The following is a 16,857-nucleotide window of genomic DNA, read 5'->3' on the forward strand; positions in this document are numbered from 1 at the left end:
TTCAAGATTTTTCTTTTCGATTGTTAGGGATTCTTATAGTTTCTTTGCACCCGTCTAATTTGTTTTTAATTTCTGACTGTCAATTATTTGTTTTGATTTCTTTTTTAGGATCATCTACCGCATCTGAGCAAATATTGTTCTCTCGATCGAGTAAGTTTATTTCGTAATCTAATCAAGAAAATTATTTGCTTATATGTGATTCGAAGAAAATTTGATTGCAAGGTTGTTTTGAATTGCTCCATTTATTATTATTATGTTTGTTGAAATTTCGATGTTCTTGCAAAAGAACTTTAATTCGTTTTTTTATGCTTGACATGGCGTCATCTGGATATCTGTTCCATCACATGCGTTTCGAAACTTTATGGGGATTATTGATCTAGATTGTGCTTTAATTGTCCCTTCAGCAATCTAGTAAAGATATACGAAAACAAGTACTTGTTTTGTTTTTGCTCTGTTAAGAGTAGGAAGTTTTTATAAGCAATTTGATATACGAGGGATTTAAGAGGTGGTCCTTGTTGTCTGTAGCATTTGTTGATTGAGGAGAGAATATCAGTTACGGAGTCTCTTTCGGTTAGCCTAGCGTTTAATTATTGGCCTAAACCCCAGTATATAGAAGAAATGACCAATTCCTGCTGGTCTTTTGTTGTTTTTTGCTAATTTTGGTCAAAATATTATGCATCCTGTTCTCTTGCGAAAGGGTTTACTGTCATACTATTGGAACTAGAGTTTTTATTATTATTATTTTTGAAGGCTTTACGTTGGTTATGTTTTGAAAGTGTCATTACAAATCGCGATGTTTTTAACATAAGAGAGGAAGAAAAAAAACTTGACATCATCTTTTTTTTTTTTTTTTTTGGGGGGGGGGGGTTTGGGGGAGGTGTGAAAGAATAGATGCCCTACAAGCCAATCGCAATATGTATTGCGAAGGATTTTTCTTTTCATTTGTCCAAATCATGTACATGACATTTAATTATGAATAAAGGCATTATGTTTCATCATACGATGTTTATTATATTTGTGATGAACCCCTTAGATTAGGGCAATGGTTTTAGGGCTATGATGAGATCATACTAGTGAGACCTAAAATCCTAAAATCCTAATCTTAAATATTTTCAGTCGTTGGTACATTGAGTCGGGGATCAATGTTACCGGCAAGATTGGCACATCTTATGCTCGATGCAGAGGGTGTTTGATCTCACAATCACTGAATTGACCTGTCTAGAAAATATCTTATGAAGTCTTACTTACATGTCAAAAGATGATTCTCTTAGTGGGAGTTGTGCAACTGATCCTTTAACCTGAGATCACCATAGTATCTTGTGCACATAAATCTATGTTTTGGTTTACACTCATTCATGACAATAAGTTGTATACGAGGTTTTTTGGATATGGTGGATTGTGTACGAAGATTATGAGTAGGTCAACAAGGAATCAATCACTTCTAGTAAAAGAAGATCGCATCCCATTTATTCTAATCATATGATAATTCAAGGAGCCTTTGATCAAAGCAGAATGAAAATTAGAAAGAGTTTCTAATGTTTCATGATTTGAATTATCATTAGAAGATTAAGAGAAATATGAATATGAAATTGAGTTTGACATCCATTCATACTCATACATATTCGGGATGCAGTTTGATTGAATGATTGAATTGCACGGTAACTTGCCACTGAAGGGTATTTTTGGTATTTCCACCAAATTTCATATTTTCCGGGTAGACATGACACGTTGCTAGACGTCAATCTTGTCTTATAGGTTTAATCGAATTAAAGAGTTTAATTCGATCGCCAATTAGAAAGAATTCTAATTGTTAAGTTCAAGTTCGTGTAGTTTGGACCTAAATCGATTAGAAGAATTTTAATCAAGTTGGGTCAACTCGCACTCACACCTATTGCTGGCTAAGTATGGAACCCAATGGGTCACACACAAGGAAACTTATCAGGGGTCTAATTGGATTAGATCATGTTCGCAAGGTAGACATCCTAGCAGATGTTGCAAACCCTTAGCTCCTGATTCGAATTGGATTCTTAATTGATCTAATTTGATTAGATCATGTTCTGATATGGGTTAGCCAAGAGTTGGCAGCTAATTGGCTTGGTTTGAGTCTAATTGGATTAGATTTGATAAATTATTCAATTTAGACCGTTAGATCTTTATCTACCGTTGGATGAAAACATAATAGTGAGTTGGTTTGAACCCAATTGGATTGGGTTAAATGTGGCTTTTAATCATGACCATTGGATCTTCTTCAGTCATTGGATGAAGACATAATGGGATGATTGGATGGCGCCATGAATGAGGACCATTGGATCATCCTAGAACCGTTGGATGATCACATAACTCCTTATGGCGCCTTGCATTCTAGCCATTGGATCATGATCATATGATGGCACATCAAAGGGAGAGGATGGATGGCGTGATGAGGATTTCAAAGGGAGGCGTGATGATGGTTTTCTTCAGAAAAATTATTTGAAGGAAAAGGATATGGCACCGCATGAAGAGGCGCCACTTGGTTTGGATAAGGATGTTTCATCCTTATCCACTTATCATTTTTTCTTGATACACCTCCCCCTCTTTTTTTGTTGGCGCCCCATCCAGATACGCCTCCTCCTTGTTACGCCTCTTCATGATGGATGTGTGGATTGGATGCATCTTTTGGTGATGCATCCCTACGCCTCTTATAAATAGGCTAGCGCTCCACCGTATTATTCCATTCCAATTCCAACTCTCTCTCTCTTATCCCTTCTTTCTTACAAGCCTTCTTTCTTTCTAACATCCCTCTTAGGTTGTCCTAAGCCAAGACAAGGAGGTCTTCTTTAGGACAAATAGCTTAGAAGAAGATTTAGAAAAAGAAAGAAAATTAGAAAGGAAGGAAATCAAGCCATTAGAGTTCTTTAGAAGAATTCTGCATTAAGGATCAAAAGTCTTGGGAGCTAAAGTCTTGATCAAGTTTTCGTGTGGATCACCATTGGAGGGCGGACACTTGGACGCCTCGTGGAAATCATTCATATTGGATTAGCGTTAGAGGTATTCTTCTATTCCTACATTTATATTTATATATTATTTGATTGTTACCATTAAGGTGATTTAGGCTTATAAGGGTTTCATGTTAAGGGACTTTATTAAGAAATTTTTAAAATCCCTAGCTTCTGCTGCCCATTATGACATGTTAAAACCCTTCAAGGTGGATGTGAATTTGTGTACAAAGCTAGCATTGTTATCCTTGTCGAAGATTTCAAAATGATTAAGCCTCAAAATACAGAATGCTAGAGGATAAGGTGAAAGGAGTGAGGGAGAACCCAACCTAACCTGCGCAAGTGGTTTGATTTGATCTTCAAGAGGTCAAGTCACCTAGACTTCTTAAGAATAGATCAAAAGTTTCTCATTCAAGGAACCAACTTGAGCCCAGCGGCGGCCCAATGCATTTTGGGGCTTAAGACGAACTCACTAAGAAAGACCTTTTTTTTAAAAAAAAATGATGAAAAAATTTTAATAAATGCAAAATACTTTAAAAAATCATTTAAAATATATGGTGAACTCAAACCAAAGATTTTAACTAGTTTATGATAATCTGATTGTACCCCTGCCTCATTTTCCCATCTTTTGAATGATGGTACTCAGATTTAAGAAGAATCACTGACTCGACCACATCCGGTGCATTTGAGAATACATGAACCTTCACCTAGTGATTCACCATCACTGCCCAGAGAAAGTAGAGGTCTACTTCTACACGTTCCATCCTCCATTACAGAGAATCATCAACAAGCTAACATATTTATAAGCAGCATCCGCCTAGTCTAGCACAGAGTGTTCTTTTGCAAAATCCTGCACAGGCTGCAGCTTGAAGCCCATTTCCTTGACCCTAGTGGAATACTCATGCACTAGATATAGTTTTGTTGGTATCCTGTTTATGGCAATATCATTGCCTGTTTCTTAATGATGCTAGCATGTTGGCATGGTTTCCTGACTTGTTCCCTGAGATGATGGTTAACATCCGAAGTTTATTTTCTATCTCTGACTTTCCATTGGAATAGTTCACGCAAACACTTTAACGAAAGAGTATTTTATATGTGAATGGGTTTTGTTTTTGGCAATCAACTCCCTTGCTTCTTAAGCTAAGGACTAAGAAAAAAAATCTTTTATCATTTGGTTTTTCCTTGTTACTTGGACGTTTGATGCTAACATATGTGAGACATTGTGTTATCGCATGGTGGCACGCACAAAAACCAGCAGGTGATTTTGCCTCTATAAAGTAGTATAGAGTAAGCAATTCATGAAGCGAAGATAGTATATGCACCCGTGGATTCCATCTTGTTCGCTTGAACAATTCATAAAAAAATATTTGAGAAACTATATTATACGCATGGTTGGCTGGACAGAATCCAGCAGGGACTTTGCTTGTATAGTAGCATGGATTGAAATAGAAGGTCATAGAGCAAAAATAGTTGTGCCCCTGGATCCTAATGCTGTTTTTGTATCTGCAGCATGTACAAACTTAATGCTTGACTTATCTACTCATCAATTATGTGATTTCATTTTTGCTTGCAGTTAGGGTGCCTAATCAATTTGTTCTTCCAATCATGAATAAATTTTATAGGCATTATTCTCTCTAAAATGCTGAAAATCATTCAAGATTACAAAAATCTGACTGTATGCAAAATTTTTATGAAGAATTAAATAGATTGCCAACTATTCAATGGTTGACAAATTTTCTGAATTATCTGCATATAAAGATATACTTAGTTTCTAAATAACCATTTTCACTAGTTCCCGCATGCAGTTGCGCACACTATAATTTTGCATCTTCTTTATGAGTTAGAATTAATTTCTTTATTAAATCACACTTTTGAACTTTTTTTTCAAATTATGAATCCCTACGGAGTTATTTTCGATAATTAACTTGTGAGTGTTTAAAGGCTTGTTCCTGCCCTAATGTTGCAAAGTCATTTTTGTGCAGATTGGGCAGGCTTCTGATGGAGGAAATGATTAGATGTTTATATATTTGGATTAGATATTTATATATCTGCTATGTTTGATTTGGTAATAAATAGAAGCATAATATATGGTAGTGGACCATGACCCCATTTGGATTTGTGTTGTTGAAGACCTCTCATAGGAAAAGATTTTCCTAATGACAAAATAATGCAGATGCTCTGCAATATTCAAGATATTGCTTTTTGTTAATCTTAATCTTGTATTTCATGAGAATATTAAACGATTGGGTTGAATTGTATTTTTATAAGGTAGGGTTTCTTCAGGACTTTGATGATGCTTATATCAAGTCTGAATATAATTTGGCTTAATTGGAAAATCTCTTTGCAGTCACCATTATTCTAACATGTTTCAACTTTTAACTTAAGAACTATCTGGTCTTGAGCATGAATAAGAAATTGGTTCAGACTGACTGGTGTTTGTATCACTTATAATATGCCATGATACCAGTTATGGTGGATTGGTGTATATTATGTGTATTGTTAATGGGCTGGTTAATTATATGTATAATTAACATATTTGCAAAGTTGATATATATCCCAAAGTTGCTGAAGTTGTGGCTTGGGAGATAGATACTGTACAATTGTTAGACCGCTCAGCTGTCTCCATTTCTCTTTTTTTATGCTCTTCTTAGTTCTGTTATATGTATAGAATAAGAAAACATGTTTGTTTTGGTACAAAGAAAAGTTGTTTTCATTTTCAACAAATTATGCACGAGATCTTGTTGCTACATTTTTTGTTAATTAACTATTCTGAAATCTTTCTTTTCTGTCCGCATTATCACAAATTCACAATTGTATTCCATTTATAGGCGTGGCGTCCCAACCACAATCACCCCCATCATCTGGTGGGGTTCCAAATTACCGATTCAAATCAGATGTTCCTGCCCCACCCAGCAACACTGCCATAGGTGGGAAGGCTTCACTCTTACCAAAGCGTACACCAGTCTCAGAGAAAGAAATTGAGGCCATATTGGTACGCTAATTTCCTTTCATGATTCTTTTTCCTTTTTAAGGCACTTCATGATCCGTTTTTCTTTGTAGTTCCTTGTGCTTCATGCAAAGGTCAAAACCTTTCTTATATCTTGTAATTTAGACTACATACTGTTGCAAACACATGCTTCTATGGTGGCTGGAAGCTCAAAATTTCTATTCTCATAGTGTATGGATTATACTAATAGCTGAAATTTAAAATTGTCCTCTATGAAACGCCTTTCACTTGTCTGCTTCCTATGTGGCACTGAATAGATGCAGCCTTCTGTGAACGGCCCAATCCCTTGCAAATAACACTTACCTCTGAATAGCCACATAGTTAGGGCACATTAAAATTGATATGCTCTTTTAGATAATTAGTCTGATCTTCTTCTTTTTTTGAATGACTATATCTTATTCTGATGGGGATTTTTATTTTTTTGGCAGCTGGGTGGCTGCTTTTGACTCTGGATGCTGTCTGTTAGCATCACAAATAAGATTACATGCTGATTCTGTATGTTACTGGAGGTTGATGATTGAATCTTGTGAAAGTATGAAACAAAACATGGTTCCAAGGCATTTATCAAATGAATACTCCAGAATATGGAGGTTTAATGCGTTGTTGTTTCGTAACTGCTGCTCAGAACTGTAACTTTATGCCACATTTGACAATGTCCTTTTGAAATAATCTGCTACTGCCTGTACTCTTCTAAACCAGTTATCATAGTTCTTTTACTTGAATTAGAGGTACGTTCGGCATGATGATGTAAGCTTAGCTTCAAGTCTAGATTGACTCCTTGGAAGGAACATAAAGATATGCCAGGTATAGAGACCAAAAAGTGAAAGGCAGAACTCCTCGTTCTACATTATCATCTATATTTTTTATGGGGGTTTTTGAGTTTATTTTATTTTTTTAGCATTCTGCATTTCATTCTAGTATAGATTAGATGGGCAAGGGTTACTAAGGGAGGAAGGAGGGTGTTGCAAGAGAGTATTCAGACCCGAACAACACTTGAATTTTAGTATCTATTCTTCCGGGCTGGACCAATTGGGCAAGCCTCGTAGTCTATAAGCTCTTCTAGGGCTTGTAATTTGGAAGTTTTCATTTTGTTTGAATTTGAGATGGATTATATAGATGGTTACTTGTGTCGCCTATTTTTTCCTTCTCATGACTAGGCATTTTTATTGTGTATTAGGACTATCATATTTTTACACTATCCCACCATCGACACAACCTTGTAATAGAACTTTACAAAACTGTACCCCCAAAAAAATTATAAATCCATAGCAAGGTTTGCATGTCATGCGGGCCGCCCAGGTCTATGGATTACGTATCATGCGGGTCGCTAGGTTTGAGAACGATGGGTGGCAAAGCCAGTGGACATGGACTTGCAGTTATACTCAATCCCAAATGTAGTATAAGGTTAAAACAAGAACATAAAAGGTTACGCGCTCTTATCGCCGAAACACTTAACAAATAAATGCTCGGTAGATGAGCCTACTTAGAAACTCTTAGTCAGTGGCTTATATGAGCGTTTCCATGTTACTGGTCTATGGGCCCTATCAACACTTCTGTAATATCTTCTGAAGCTTGAATGCTGCTTCTAAAATGGCAAATTATACTCTATACCGCTTGCATCATGCCAATCAGCTCATCTTCTTTCTATAGGCCAATCACCAAAATAAGTGCAGGATGCATGAGGCCTATATGAAGGTAATAAGGTGATTGACGTGTTGCACGACCATATTGTGCATGTGGTATAAGGTATAATTTCGAACTTGCCGGATCAATTAGCAAGAACTTATGTCACTTTGTCCAGTAAAATGAGAGCCCAGAATTCTATTTACTTTCTCTGTTTTGCTCTGGCAGCTACATCTATTTAATGCAAATATCACTAAAAGATCACGAGCAATAGGCAAATGGGAACGCACATATCGTGTACTGCACTATAGTAATACGGAGTGGCTTTAGCCCCAAAATTTCCGCCAAATGAATTTCTTTAGTTTTGGCGGAGATCCCATGCATCTAAAAATATTAGTCCTATATACATCTAAGAAAGCCGGTTATCTGTAAAATGACACTAGAAGCTAAATGAGCTGCTGGGAGATTCTTATGGAAACTACTTCTCCATCAGCTCCTCTGCTCCTCATCGCCTGGAATTTCACTTGAAGCCCTGCGTACGCGCACGCAGCCCATTCTATTAGACAGACTAGAACCAAAAAGAAGGGGTATTATTTTGCTTCATGCGAGTTACTTGCTCACCCTCGTTTGGCTGGAGGTTGGTGTTGACGGCGACAGCGTGAAGGCAGAGCCTGGCCTTGGGCTGCCAGTCGCTGGGCTGCCCGATCCACGACTTCACATCCAACACCCCTATAACACCACCAACACCAGCAGCAGCAGCAGCAGCAGCTCGTTTTCCATTGCGACCATTAGAAAAGATAGGACTGAGGTAGAGATAAGAGTGATGGTTACCGGCGGTGCAGGGAGAGGTGAGGTATTTGATTTCGAAGATTCCCCCGGTGGCCGTGTCGGAGGGCTTCTCGATCCGGTGGATCCCGATGTCCTCGTACTCCCAGCTCCCGTTCCTGTACCCCTCCTCCAGGAACAGCTCCACATGCCTCGCGTCCAATACCTGCATCGTTCCTGCATGCGAAAAAAAATAATAAAAAAAAAAGGAGAGCGGATCAAATCACAATGATTGGACTGAAGAATCATATCATCTCGGCCGTCCGATCATCTAAGCCTCTTCCGGCCGTCCAATCTTTTGCGTTATATGTATCCGCCTGACCGTCGTCGCTTGGGAGCGAGGACGCACCGTGAAGCCTGGGGGTGCCTTCGTGGACACAAGCAAGATGGGGGTGTGTTTCTTGGCTCGGTCCCATACCTTCGCAGGTGTTGAGGTTGCAGACGGGGCATCGGACGAGCTGCAGATCTGAAACGTCCATTGAGATTAACAGAATCATAGTCGTCCCGTCTGAGGGCAAATCGGGAGATCAAACGGTCCGGATCCGCAGTCCTTGAAATGAGAAAGGATGCAGGGCGGGGGATATGGTACCAGCGAGCCATATTCCGGTTCTGACGTTAGTTAAGACGCACGTGCCGGAGGTCTGGATGGTCCGCTCCGGGTTCCCTTCAGGCTTGGGCAGCTTCTTGGGCAGCACCAGCTTCTCCGTCAGCAGCACAGATGGCGTTTCCAAGACGAAACCGCCGATCCTCATCCAATCTAATGTCCGTCAAAACGACGTCAAATACCAACCGCAGGTAACAAGCCGACGTTAAATTACGGCTGCTCACCTATGTGCTTCTCCTGTTGACGGAAGCAGTACGCGTGGCTGCCGTCTGCGTACAAACGGACACGCGTCAGTTGGACGGTCTGGATGGGTGTTAGATGGGGAAAGATTCGTACGAGTACGGAGTACCAAAGGCGGATTTGTAGAGCTGCTTCCAGGTGAAGGACACGTGTCGAGGAGGAGGCACCTGGAGGTCGCGAAGGCAGGCGTACTTCCAGATGCTGTCCTCCATGATCAGACGGTGGAACCACCGATTGGTCATCCCCAGCCTCGCCAGATCCTTCCCGTCCAAGTACTTGGCCACCTCCGTCCATATGTCCGCCTCATACCTTTTATTTTTTTCTCAAAGTAGAACAAAAGAGAAAAATAGTAGATCAATTCATTCGTTTTTCTTATTTATTTAATCGAAGACAGTATGAAATCCTTCCGTCCAAAAAAATAGATAAAATAAAAAACTGCGGTTAGCTGACGGCATTCTGCGGACGTCCTTTTGGTTTCAGCTCACTCGCCTCCAAAAGGAGACGGGAGAGGGCAAGTTCGAGAGAGACAAGGGGTCGTTGATTTTTTTTATTATTATTATTTGAATTTCTGGGTTCCCGCTGCTTGGGATGGAGGGAGGAAATACAGTTACGGACTACGACCTGCACAGATCAGACGGCAGGTATTAACTGAGTGAATGAATCGAAGGCTTCTGTCCGCCTACGGAGATGAAGCGGCTCATGGACGGCCCAGATTCGTTTGTAACAGACTGTAAATGGCTTTTTGTGTAACGAGAAACGTAAGCGGGAAGCTTTGAAATGAAGAAAGAAGGAAAAACTAACATCAGGAATTTTCCATTAGATCCATATCTTCTAATCGGCGTCGGTACGTGCATTTCAGATCATTTGCAGCAGGAGCTGCGCCGATCCGCGATATGAGAAAATTTAATCTCGATTTTCCCAACGGGACAAATCGGATCAAAACAGACAAGCTTAAACGGCTTGAATCGATTAGATTTCTAGAGCTCCAGGTCTGATATAGCTTTATACATATAATTTGAATCTAAAACTAAAACTTCTCGATTCACAGATTGTTACACGGATCGCTAGAATCAAGTTGCTATGACCAAGATCGGTAATCTAAGCATGGATTCAGTGGAATTTTATAGTTCTATTAGAGAAACTCCAAGATGAGAGAGAGAGAGAGAGAGAACCAGTTGAAGCCGGAGCGGCAAGTGAGGAAGTTGGGATGAGGAGAGGTGCAAGACGAGATAGTTCGCTCTCTCTTTTTCGATCTCTGGATCGCCCCGCCTCCCCTCTCTCTTTTCCTCGATGGTTGCATCTCGTCGCCTCCTCCTTCTTCTACTTGCCTTTCTCTTTTCCTCGGATCCTCTCTTTCCTGTGAGATCGCTGGAACTCGGGGTAGAAGCCTGTGACGAGATGGCCAAAGACCCATCCCCTCCCTCTATTTGTAGGCGCTTGGAGGGCTACGTTCAAAATTTTAAATAGAAACTAAAACGTAGGAGATCCAAGTAATTTATAGTATCATTGGAGGGCATTTCTGGCATTATGATCAAATTGAGGGCCACGTGCCCGGGTAGTTCTATATACACCCCCCCTATTGCTCAGGACAACCCCCCCCCCCAAAAACCAAAAAAAAAATACCCAAACTAACCTTTAGTGTAATTACCATATTGCCCTTGAAATTTTCTCATACACCCCCCCTTCCTCCTCCGTTTCGTTTTGAAAAGAAAAAAAAAACCCCCCCTCAAACCCCCCTTAAACCCCTCGATCCATTTACATCGTTTAGGCGATCTTTGAAGGAGATTTAAGCCCCATTCGAAGCATGGACAAGCAACTAGTGATTTGGGACGAAGAATCGGCCGCAAAGGTACGTGTTCCACCTTGTTTCGAAATTTTTTTTTTTCACGGTTCGTGCTCCGTTCGGCACTGGATCGCCGAACAAAAGGCTTCTGTTCGGCTGAACAGTGCCGAACAGAAGCCTTCTGTTCGGCTGAACAGTGCCGAACAGAAGGCTGTTCAGCCGAACAGAAGCCTTCTGTTCGGCTGAACAGTGCCGAACAGAAGGCAAAGCCTTCTGTTCGGCAACCCTCAACCGAACAGATCTGTTCGGCTGCACAGTGCCGAACAGAAGGCTTCTGTCCGGCACTGTTCAGCCGAACAGAAGCCTTTTGTTCGGCGATCCAGTGCCGAACGGAGCACGAACCGTGAAAAAAAAAATTTCGGGAGAAGCCGGCAAGGTGGTCGGAGATCGGGAGAATGCCGGCGACGAGAGGGAGAAGGGGGAACGGGGGGGTTTTGGGCGTTGGCGAGGTGTTTTGGAGGGGAAGAGCGGGGTGGGGGGGGGGGTTTGGGGGGTGTAGAGAGCAATTTAGGTGAGGGGGTGGGGAGGGTGGGGGGTAATTTAGGAATTTTTAATTTTTTAGGGGTGTCCTTAGCAAATGGGGGGGTGTAGAGAGTATTTAATTTTTTTTTAATTTTTGGGGGGTGTCCTGAGCAATAGGGGGGGTGTATATAGAACCACCCCGCGTGCCCACGCCTCAGTTACACAGTACGGCTTCATCTGTTTACTTGATCCAGCCACGTAACAAGATCGTAACGCCTTTAGATTTACAGAAAAAGATCCACGCCTTTAGATTCACACAGTACGCCTTTAGAATGACAAAGCCTCACCAGGGATTCCGGTGAGAGCCCTCCAATGCTTAAGTTAGAGTGGATCTTGAGTGGGTTCGAAAGTCCTCATGCGTTACTTGATGTGAGCTATTTATAATCCATGCAAAGATGTCCAGGTGGCGGAGGTATGGCCTGTCCTCATCGTAGGAGGAAATGGCTTTGGTTAGGTGGCGTGCAGCTAAAGTTTGCTTGAGGCACACGATTTGAGCAGTCTTTGTGGACAGTATGGTGTTGACAGATGTGACAGGGTACGACTCCTGACAGTAAGCATGGCTGGAGTTACAAAGCATGGCCCCCGGTTGACACGTTATAGCGTGGTCAGCAAGCAAGGCATGGTGTAGTGAGGTTGTGATGTACGGCCGCCTGTGCGAGTATGGGCGCGCACGTGGGTGCGGCGGCAGGCAAGGTCGGGGAGGCCGTGGCATATGCTTGACGAGGTCAGCTCGGTAAGCGTTTGGGCGACGTCGACTCGGTCTTCCTCTGGCCGAGGTCAACTCGTCCTTCGACAGGATCTGAGGTCGGCCTAGTCTTTGGTCAAGGGGTCTGCGTTATTATAGATACATGTGGTTGCGGAAGCCTCTTGGGCTCTTGGTCGACTCTACAAGGCGCCCCGAGCCCGGTTCGAGGAGCGTCATTGTAGGTACCTACAGTCGACGGGGCTTCTTCAGCTCTCGATCGACTCTGCAGGGCGCTCTGGCTTGAGCCAGGGCGTCATTACTTGGCAAAAATTGGATGGTTCCGCGCTAGAACAGGACGGACCATTTTGCCTCCCATCAGTTATTACCATCGTTGTTACCACTAGCTTATTAAGCCCAGATATAACAATTCAGCCCCATAAAACTAATCAAAAAAAGGAGAGTAAAACTATGTAGAATATTAACAAAACAATGAAGACATCAAGCTGAGGCAAATTCCTGAAACAAATTCCAAACCTACCCAATTGTATAAACCAGACATCTCCTTTCTCTATCCAGCTACCGTGTGTTTGCTGGGGTGGTGTCTTCTTTCATCAAGTATTTATCCACCTGACATGCTGCTTGCCGGCCCTCAGAGATAGCCCAAACAACCAGTGATTGGCCACGTCGGCAGTCTCCAGCTGCAAAGACTCCATCAATATTAGTGGAGAAATGCCCATACACTGCTTTGAAATTGGATCGGCCGTCCCTCTCCAAACCTAGTTGGTCTGCAATAGTCTGCGAGAATATATTGGTTGAATATAAGTTAGTCCACAGAAGAAAAAAAAATGATATCGTAAAGGGAACTTGATTGGCCGACCCTTTGCTTTCAGCTGCGCGATGAGCCTCGAGGTCGAATTAAGTTCGCCTTTAAGTATATGTACATAAGCAAATGGAGTTACTAAATTCTTGCAGTGCAACAAAAGTATGTATCATATGTTTGCTGATCTAACAGCAATCCAAGTAGAAGCAGAGTAATTCAAGGAAGGAGTTAAATTTTATGTTCAAATATGCAGGAAGCGTAGAAAATATGGATGTCAGAACGAGGAAGGTACAATGACAAAAAAAAGAGGGTCTTAATTAACAAGATTTCTATATGGGTTTCTTGGTGGAACATGATGAATGGTGAGACAAGGAACAAATGAGGAGCAAGGATGCTTATGCACAATAATTCCGTAGTGCAAATAAGCACTCGCAAGCGGAGCATGAGTAGGTGGGATGAGGATTGTTGCTCGTAGTTAAAATTATGCAAGGAGGTTGATGCAAGGATAATAAAACAAATTATTGACTATTGTGAGTAACGACCCGTGCATACCCTGCAATGGTGAGAGCCCCGTGCATTAGGCTGCCTTTTTGTGGTTGATAACAACCAAAATTTCCGCATTCGTTCTTAGCATCATGGCCACATGGATGATTTAGAAACTGATTTTAGCAGAGGTTGGTGGGCGGGCGGGCATGCGCAGATACAGAATATATTCAACTGCATGGATCAAAAACTCGGGAAACAGAACTTACTGATTCTGGACCAAGAAATCCCATGGCTAAGAGCACCAGATCAGCTTCAATTATTTCCTCTGACCCCTTGATTTCCTCAAATTGGAACTTCCCACGAGCATCCTTAACCCAATGCACATGAACCACCTCCAGTGCCTTAACATTTCCATTTCCATCTCCTATAAACCTCTTGCTCTGGACTTCATAAGATCTTGGGTCTTTTCCAAACTTGGCAGCTGCTTCGTGGTGATCATAATCAACACGCAAAATGCGAGGCCACTGCAATTTAATTTATTACAAAAACAATAATAGGATGGTTAGCACAGTTGCATCTGATGTCAGTGTAGTAAAAAATCTTGACGGCATGCTATGTGCGAGAAACCATGGCCTAGTGCAAGTCTGGATCCTCTCCAGTTCTATGTGGGTCCCATGTAATCATAGCCATCCCACAATACATGGATTGCCATGATTAATCAACTGGCCCCCTCCAGTCCAATGCTGAATGAACCAGGGAGGATCAGAACTCTAGGGGAAATACATACTTCGTGCATACAGTGGATTTTCTTGTATAGTTGCATTGCAGCAAACTTAACTCTTGTAAGCAGGGGAGGGCCATATTCCTTTCAAATGACCTGAAAATGATCATAAGGAAATTGATTTCTTTATCTGATGGTCATCATGATTAGATCATTCCATTCACCTGGAAAAAAAAAGGCTTCGACCAAGCGACACCCGCAAAAAGGGCCACCATGAGCATATGCCTAAAAGTGAATCTAGAAATGCAGGGTGACAAACTTGTTATTTAGGTTCAGAGCAGAACCTGAGGCCATGAGTTGCCTGGAGCTCTTGTTCGAGGTGGCTGAGAAAGGAGTTCTAGATTGATAATGCTCGTACAACCATGCCGTATGGACGTCCCTATGCAGTCCGTTCCTGTATCTCCGCCACCTATGACAACCACCTCCTTTCCTTTGGCAGATATATATCTACCATCTTGTAGGTTGCTATCAAGCAAGCTTTTGGTATTCATATGCAGGAATTCCAAGGCAAAATGAATTCCTGAGAGCTCACTCCCAGGAATAGGCAGATCCCTGGAGGATGATAATGATGACGAGTTGTCAAACCTCTTAAACTTCTTACAATCATACATGATCTATATTATCACATTATAGGTTGAGATTTGTCACAAAAAATAAGATAGCAGCCATACAAGGTGGAGAAGAAAAAAGAAGATGAGGAAAATGTAGATGATATAATATGGAATAGGAACTAACATGTTCACATACTTCGTCTGATGCACTAAATCAACAATGATGCTCAGTCTCCAATAGCTAAGGGAATGCTTCATGTGCACCTTTTGTTTGCCTAGTTTCTTATGTATCTGATATTCCTTTCCCCTATCTCTTTTATATTCTCTTTGTAAGATCAATGACACAGCAGCCAAATAAATTGATTATTAGAGTAATTTTCAGAAACAATGATGGGAAAAGCAGATTTACCAAGTAAGAGCACAAATTTCACTTATAATTGCAAGCGAGTAATGAATTTGCGCAACGCGAGCGAGTAATGAAAACATACACAGAGGAAGCATCAAGTTGAAGTCCATATGATTTTGCAGGAACATTTAGAGAAGAAATACATGATATTATATTTAGTTTATGGCATAAGACTTACCCAAAGGGCAATAACAGGGGTCGACGACGCATCCATCAAGCATCATTCTTACCTGTGAATCGTGATCTTGGTCCAATCAGGAAGGCCATGTTGCCCCGCAAAGGCTCAACTTACCATTGAGGATTTCCAGAAAATCGAACAATGATCGAAGGAGGAAGATCGAAAGCAGAAGAAAGAGCGGAACTAAAACAAATGGAAAAACAGCGGCAAATTAGTACTTTGGAAAAACAGAATAAGAGTTCCTAGAAATCAGTGTTGTTAACATTGAACATTGAAAGTCCTCATTGCAAGGAAAAACATTTACAATATTTACAAGAAGATGATCACCATCAATAACAGAAATCAAGTATAGATACATTTTGCTCAACCCCAAAAGCCCACCTCCCTATTACCAACATGTTTGCAAAGGGCAAAGGCGGATTATGGGCTCGTTTGGTTCGCGGGAAGCATTTTTTCTCCTAGAAATATGATTTCTGGGGAACAAATTTTGAGAAAGAGGATGCCTAGAAAAGTACTTTTAGCATGTTTGGTTAATCATGGGAAAGTGACAAATTTTCAAAGTGCTTATGTTTGGTTAGCCATCCACTTTCTTGGAAAAGTTATGTATAATTTTTATTATGTCTTTAATAAAAATTAGGTCTTTCATGCCTCTTTAATGCTTCTTTGATGCTGAAGGGCCTTTTTGGAAAAAAATAAAAATGTAGTGATTTCCGCCACATGGGAAAGTAACTTTTGCATATTTCTCATGGGAAAGGCTTATCATGAAATATGTGAATCATATTTCTATGAGAATACAACTTTTTCATCTCTCTTCTTTGAAAACTTCAACCAAACAAGAGACATTTTATTACTTTTTTTTGTTGACCACACCACTTTTTTCTCTCTTTTTTCCGCGAATCAAACGAGCCCTGCCTACAAATTTGATAGGCATGGAGAAAACAATAAGTGACTGCACAGGAAAGGGGGAACACACCAGAACTTAAAGTCAAGAGCAAAAGACTGTAATGGCCATGTTTCCTTACAAGAATCAAAGCATACCCGGTCCTTCCCTCTTTTATTTTGCGTAAAAAACCTCAGCAGCACCGATCAACGCTGTCCCTGCGGGATTATCCAACGAAGAGCCCGAGCCTATCTCCCTGTCCGTACCGGACTACCATGTCAACCGCGAGACACCGTACCGCTGACATCCGAGCCTCAATCCAATTACCATCCTACCCTTATCCCGACGGGTGCAGCAATCCCTACTGACCTCCCAGGAATACCATAAAAGGATTAAGGATTGTTTCGTCCATAAGGGTTCTAAGTTATCCA

General features: G+C 41.2%; 2 protein-coding genes across 2 annotated transcripts; both read right to left on the minus strand.

Annotated features, from left to right (window-relative positions):
• Positions 1–7,898: 7,898 nt before the first annotated feature.
• LOC103703047 (probable F-box protein At3g61730) lies at positions 7,899–9,597 on the minus strand (the record flags this gene model as incomplete). The annotated part of the gene is made up of 7 exons (XM_039129687.1): positions 7,899–8,137; positions 8,227–8,334; positions 8,437–8,607; positions 8,849–8,896; positions 9,020–9,187; positions 9,259–9,303; positions 9,384–9,597. Coding segments are annotated over 7 exons (840 nt in total), but the record flags the coding sequence as incomplete, so codon positions are not given.
• A 3,303-nt stretch (positions 9,598–12,900) lies between these two features.
• LOC120111731 (glutamate synthase [NADH], amyloplastic-like) lies at positions 12,901–15,022 on the minus strand. The gene is made up of 3 exons (XM_039129605.1): positions 14,696–15,022; positions 13,897–14,154; positions 12,901–13,119 (listed from the first exon to the last, which is right to left on the minus strand). Exons 1-3 carry the CDS (start codon positions 15,020–15,022, stop codon positions 12,901–12,903), a joined length of 804 nt encoding a protein of 267 aa, XP_038985533.1.
• Between the last annotated feature and the right edge of the window lie 1,835 nt (positions 15,023–16,857).

The sequence above is a fragment of the Phoenix dactylifera genome, chromosome 8 (genome assembly GCF_009389715.1).
Source record: "Phoenix dactylifera cultivar Barhee BC4 chromosome 8, palm_55x_up_171113_PBpolish2nd_filt_p, whole genome shotgun sequence".
In the NCBI taxonomy this organism is placed as follows: Eukaryota; Viridiplantae; Streptophyta; class Magnoliopsida; order Arecales; family Arecaceae; genus Phoenix; species Phoenix dactylifera.

Bases quoted from the DNA above. Each gene is read 5' to 3' on its own strand.
- LOC120111731 (XM_039129605.1), bottom strand. From the start codon at position 15,022: ATGTATGATTGTAAGAAGTTTAAGAGGTTTGACAACTCGTCATCATTA. The intron at 14,155-14,695 runs GTTCTGCTCTGA...ATTAAATTGCAG, and splicing joins CAGGCAACTCATGGCCTCAG to TGGCCTCGCATTTTGCGTGT. The intron at 13,120-13,896 runs GTAAGTTCTGTT...ATATTCTCGCAG, and splicing joins GATTTCTTGGTCCAGAATCA to ACTATTGCAGACCAACTAGG.